This window comes from Haliotis rufescens, unplaced genomic scaffold (genome assembly GCF_023055435.1).
Source record: "Haliotis rufescens isolate VD_foot unplaced genomic scaffold, xgHalRufe1.0.p SCAF_21, whole genome shotgun sequence".
Lineage (NCBI taxonomy): Eukaryota > Metazoa > Mollusca > Gastropoda > Lepetellida > Haliotidae > Haliotis > Haliotis rufescens.
In genome coordinates this window covers 8,893,073-8,899,072 of record NW_025963902.1, presented here as the reverse complement: position 1 = coordinate 8,899,072, position 6,000 = coordinate 8,893,073, and the positions used below count along the sequence as shown (strand labels likewise).

Sequence of the window (6,000 nt, the reverse complement as noted above, 5' to 3'; positions counted from 1 at the left end):
TCGATGTAGGTTTCAGGATTTCGAGCCCCCTCAATAGCCTATATTCTATAGAATTTCGAAACTGGAAGAATTAGCATTGTGTTTAAATATCACAGATATCTTTCATTTCAAAATATAGTTAATCTCTTAAAATAGATCATAACTGTACAGACATCTATGAGAGGAGGTGAACAATCACTATCCTGTTCCATGGTTTAAAAACAGAGATATGTATCAATACCATTTTCGGACTAATAAAAGGACTGGATAAAAGTTCATCTTAAATTGATTAAAACTCAACTGAAATCTCTTTTTGGTAAAAGTTATAGGAATAACCCAAAAAATGTTTAACAGATAACATTTACTGACTGATGTAAAGCAGCACATATGATAGCATAGTTTCCGATGGCTGATTGACAATGAATGTACATGTGTTATGTCCAGGTTATGAATATGTTGGTTGCTGTGATCTACTTTCTACATGGGCAATGGCAACAGATCTGCAATCAAAAATAAAATTGATAAACTGTACATAAAACTCTCTCCACACACTCCCCACATAAATATTCTCGAAACTCATTCAGCTAAAATATCGCTATGGATCTCTCGCCACATCCCTCTGGTCCCAAGAATCGGATTTCCACGACAGGTAACGTGCTACCTCCGACAGTTCGCGTACAATGGCAGTCGCGGTAACCTTCAGATACCTTACACAGCGTCCACAAGTCACATGACTAGCTTTTGGCCAATCACAGCCTCTGAATCATCCCACCTCACTGTCAGAAGCTCATCATAATTCATGATTAATGTCACATGACTTCCATCAACCAATGAACAACTCACATATCCTGTCTACAACTACACTTCATATACATCAGTGGCCATCAGCCAATCACAGTCAACCTCAGTGTTTATCAACATCTCATTCAATTGGTTCCATTAATTTTTTCTTTTCTTTCTGTTTAAAACTCCCTGCTCTATTTTTGGTTGGCAGATTGTTTGCAGAGGCATGGCGTATCCTTCCGCCGTTGGTGCCGTTTTTGTCTACAATGTCCTTGTCCGTCGGGGAGTGCATGCTCCCCACACTGAGACTTGACATGGAACTAGACAGATTCAGATTGGAGGATATTCCCAGAGAGCTTGGGTAAGGATTGAGAATGTCAAGGTCATCACCAGGGAGACACGATTCAACCATCATTGCCTTTTCTAAACAATTCACAAATAGTTCCGCTGTGTCACTGCTGCCCGAGGACTGAAAAAGACAAATGGACATCATTTAGTCGACATCATTAACTGGACATCATTATTTGTTATTTAACGCTGCACTCAGACAATCCAGTGATTGACATCATGAGCATCGATCTACGCAATTTGGATATGATGACATGCATCCCCCAAGTCAGCGAGCCAGGCCACCTGATCCCATTAGTCGTCTCTTATGGCAAGCATGGGTTGCTGAAGACCTATTCTGACCCGGATCTTCACGGGTCTGGACATTATCAGCTGGATGGGAATCATTAAATGGTTCGGAGGAAATTTAACACAAGCCACCATTCATACAGGTTGTAAATGTTCACTGATCGGGAGAAACCCACGAGCATGGTTATGGTGCTGAGATCACAAGCCAAAGGGAAGCAACTCTGTGCAGCAAGTTGTGGTACTATAGATAAATAGGTTACCCATGCTCCAAAGTTTTATAGATGATTTTTTACTAAAGAAAACAATGGGTAACTGAACACATGCTTTGGACCGCATGTAGGAGTATTACAGCTATCAACACTTCAGATCACAGTTCAAATCTCATCTGTTTCTGACAGCCAATGATCGATCGAGTGAGTGAGTGAGTGAGTGAGTGAGTGAGTGAGTGAGTGAGTGAGTGAGTTGGGTTTAACGCCTCTTTTAACATTATTCCAGTTATATCACGCCGTGTCAGTAACCAACCAGAAAGACAGGTTTCTGCAACAACAGGGTCCAAACTAATAGGGTTCTAAGTCCTCATTCAGTTTATTTCGACAATGGTACAGTGTGAGTGAGTGAGTCAGGTGAGCTTAATGCCGCTTTAAACAGTATTCCAGTTATATCACAGCATGTCAGCTGAATGTGGGAGGAAAGCCTCAGACCTTTACCACTTCAGTGAAACCCACGAGCACAGGGTATGGTGATGACATACCTGGAAACATAATCATGGCGAACCGGGATTCGAACCCACAATCATAGGTTTCTGGCGTGGCCAAGGGAAGCAACTCTGCACAACGAATCGCGGTGCCTTAGACGACTGGGCCACCCGTGAACCCTCCCAATGATCAAGAGCACTTTTTCTTATTCTTCTTATTAAGCAGCAACTTGCTAATAAGGTATGAGATATAAGTGCCTGGGTTGAAAAAACACTTTCAGCCAGGGCCCACCAGCACAAACCAATCAAACCACCAGGACTATGACACTTATTTTCAATTGTCAAAGGACCAACACTATTTCGTGCAACTGGATGTTGTTGATTGTTGTTTAACGCCGCACTCAGAAATATTCCAGCTATATGACGACGTTGTGCAACTCGATCAGGGTTTTACAGAATATAGGAAAATTTCCATATCTTTACTTTAGTCTGAACCAGATTGGTTGGTTGGTTTGTTGTTTAACGCCGCACTCAGCAATATTCCAGCTATATGATGGCGGTCTGTAAATAATCGAGTCTGGACCGGACAATCCAGTGATTGATATCATGAGCATCGATCCACGAAATTGGGATCGATGACATGTATCAACCAAGTCAGCGAGCCTGACCACCCGATCCCGTTAGTTGCCTTTTACGACAAGCATAGTCACCTTTTATGGCAAGCATGGGTTGCTGAAGACCTATTCTACCCCGGAATCTTCATGGGTCAGTCTGAACCAGACAAACCAGTGATTGGTATCCTGAGCACAAATTCACGCCATTGGAGTAGGATGACATTCAATCAACTAAGTCACTGATCCTGACTACCCAATCAATTGTGTCGCGTCATACATCAAGCAGGGGGTACTGACAACCAGCTCTCCCAGGAAAGCCATCTTGCCATTAATAAAGGACATTTAATGAATTTTCAAATTATTTTAAGATGTACATTAAACACGAAATTTTCAAGCCTGTTGCTTTCCTTTGAACACATTGTCATAACGTTTGTCCAGAACATCATGAACGATGTCAGCTCACCTTTGTGAATGTACCAGCGAACCTCCATAAACCTCCAAAACCAATACCTGAAACAAGACGTGCGCAATTAGTCACCATATTTGTTTGTTTGTTTCTTTGTTGTTAAATTCCAGTCTGACAAAAAATCCAGTTATTGACATCATGAGTATCGATCCACGCAATTGGGATTCGATGACATGCATCAACCAAGTCAGCGAAGCTGACCACACAATCCTGTTTGTTGCCTCTTACGACAAGCATAGTTGCCTTTTATGCCAAGCATGGGTTGCTGAAGACCTATTCTACAACAGGTGTTCATGGGTCCACAGTGAAACAGAGATCCTGCTTATAGGTGCTGATCCACTGGGGTGATGGGCACACCTTTTTGGTATAGCTAAATGGAAAAGACTTATTGTCGGACAGAAAGTCCAAAGTGATGCCGATCACAGACATCTACCACTTTGGTGAAACCCACCAGCACAAACCTGACTAACCTAGAAACATAATCGGGACAAACCGGGATTCAAACCCACAATCACCATGACAACACTTACTCTGGAGGTAGGACAGCTGCTGTTGGGAGGCATCCTCACAGGCGATCATGTTCTGGATGATGCTCTGGACTGCATTGAGGATGGCCTGGTCGTGGCACAGTGACAGAACATTGTTTATCTTTGCGTCAAGGAGACTGTGACTGTAACAAATGGAAGACTGTGATTAAGTCTACATTCTCGACTGTTGGAGCTGGGATTTATCTAGGATTTCAAACTATGTTCCTTTGGCAGGCATACTGGAAAAAGTCGTGATATAATTCAAAATTCGATTTTTGTAATGCTGTTATTTTTGTAAATTCTGAGAAATTAGTAATTTTTTAATTCAATTTGGGAATTTTAAGTCGTCTTGTCACTTATCTCAACTTTGCCAACAATATGACAACATGAATGATTTTAAAATATGCAATATACCAGTTCTTTCCAAACATATTGTGATACATATTCATTAGTATTTTAAATCATGTTAACTTGGGCTGGGACGGGTAACTCGGGTAACTCGGGTAGGGTGCGTAATGAGTAGGACCTGGGTACCCACAGGACTACCCGGACCCGTGGTTAGACACATGATATATTGTTTAAAGACAAAATTAACTAGAACTGTACGTTTAAACTACAAGTCACTTATGTTTCCGACTACGAAGTCCATTCCTTCTGACTTTAATATGTTTCAATAAAAATAAAACTTCAGTCTTCTTCAGTGTATACATCAGATTGTTTTATAAGTGTACCTAAACACCTTTTGCCAGGGTTACGGTCAAACTTTTCTCAATCGGACAGTTTGTACCTACCTCTTGAGACCTACAGCGGGTATCAGGGTAATAGGGGGATGGGTACCCGGTAGTAAATTTGGAACTGTCCCAGCCCTAATGTTAACCTCTACCAACTAATGTACTCGATTAAACAGCAGCTGCAACTTACATTACAGGAAAGACTTTAGGGAATACGACTGAGGCTTCAGCTAGATACTCGTACAATATTCTAGTCTCGTTCTCATCTGTTGTGTTCCGAACAAGTGTTGCCTGAAACAGGGAAAACAATCAACACGTGTAGTAAACCACATTCTATACTACTCAACATGTGATAGGGATAATCAGACCTTTGTCGGATAAACTTAAATATACACTTGACATTGATGACAATCAGTTTTGTGTATCGTGGCAAGATATAACATTGTTTTTCAACACATGTAGTAAACCACATTCTATACTACTCAACATGTGATAGGGATAATCAGACCTTTGTCGGATAAACTTAAATATACACTTGACATTGATGACAATCAGTTTTGTGTATCGTGGCAAGATATAAGATTGGTTTTCAACACATGTAGTAAACCACATTCTATACTACTCAACATGTGATAGGGATAATCAGATATATGTCAGATAAACTTAAATATACACTTGACATTGATGAGATTCAATCAGTTTTGTGTATCGTGGCAAGATATAACATTGGTTTTCAACACATGTAGTAAACCACATTCTATACTACTCAACATGTGATAGGGATAATCAGATATATGTCAGATAAACTTAAATATGCACTTGACATTGATGACAATCAGTTTTGTGTATCGTGGCAAGATATAACATTGGTTTTCAACACACGTAGTAAACCACATTCTATACTACTCAACATGTGATAGGGATAATCAGATATATGTCAGATAAACTTAAATATGCACTTGACATTGATGACAATCAGTTTTGTGTATCGTGGCAAGATATAACATTGGTTTTCAACACATGTAGTAAACCACATTCTATACTACTCAGCATGTGATAGGGATAATAAGACCTATGTCAGATAAACTTAAATATACACTTGACATTGATGACAATCAGTTTTGTGTATCGTGGCAAGATATAACATTGGTTTTCAACACATGTAGTAAACCACATTCTATACTACTCAACATGTGATAGGGATAATCAGACTTATGTCAGATAAACTTAAATATGCACTTGACATTGATGAGATTCAATCAGTTTTGTGTATCGTGGCAAGATATAACATTGGTTTTCAACACATGTAGTAAACCACATTCTATACTACTCAACATGTGATAGGGATAATCAGACCTATGTCAGATAAACTTAAATATACACTTGACATTGATGACAATCAGTTTTGTGTATCGTGGCAAGATATAACATTGGTTTTCAACACATGTAGTAAACCACATTCTATACTACTCAACATGTGATAGGGATAATCAGACCTATGTCAGATAAACTTAAATATGCACTTGACATTGATGACAATCAGTTTTGTGTATCGTGGCAAGATATAACA

The 6,000-nt window shown here is 39.7% G+C and overlaps 1 protein-coding gene across 4 annotated transcripts in view; it reads right to left on the bottom strand.

The window, feature by feature from the left end:
- Positions 1-788: 788 nt before the first annotated feature.
- The window catches only part of LOC125382920 (neurofibromin-like), a 29,096-nt gene continuing 23,884 nt past the window's right edge, over positions 789-6,000 (bottom strand). For all 4 annotated transcript variants that reach the window (XM_048401224.1, XM_048401226.1, XM_048401227.1 and 1 more), the window contains 4 exons: positions 4,621-4,721; positions 3,703-3,842; positions 3,170-3,216; positions 789-1,231 (listed from right to left, as the gene is read on the bottom strand). In XM_048401224.1, the coding sequence (XP_048257181.1) occupies positions 902-1,231; positions 3,170-3,216; positions 3,703-3,842; positions 4,621-4,721 (618 nt within the window). In that variant the 3' untranslated portion in view covers positions 789-901. The remainder of the gene's footprint in view (positions 1,232-3,169; positions 3,217-3,702; positions 3,843-4,620; positions 4,722-6,000) is intronic.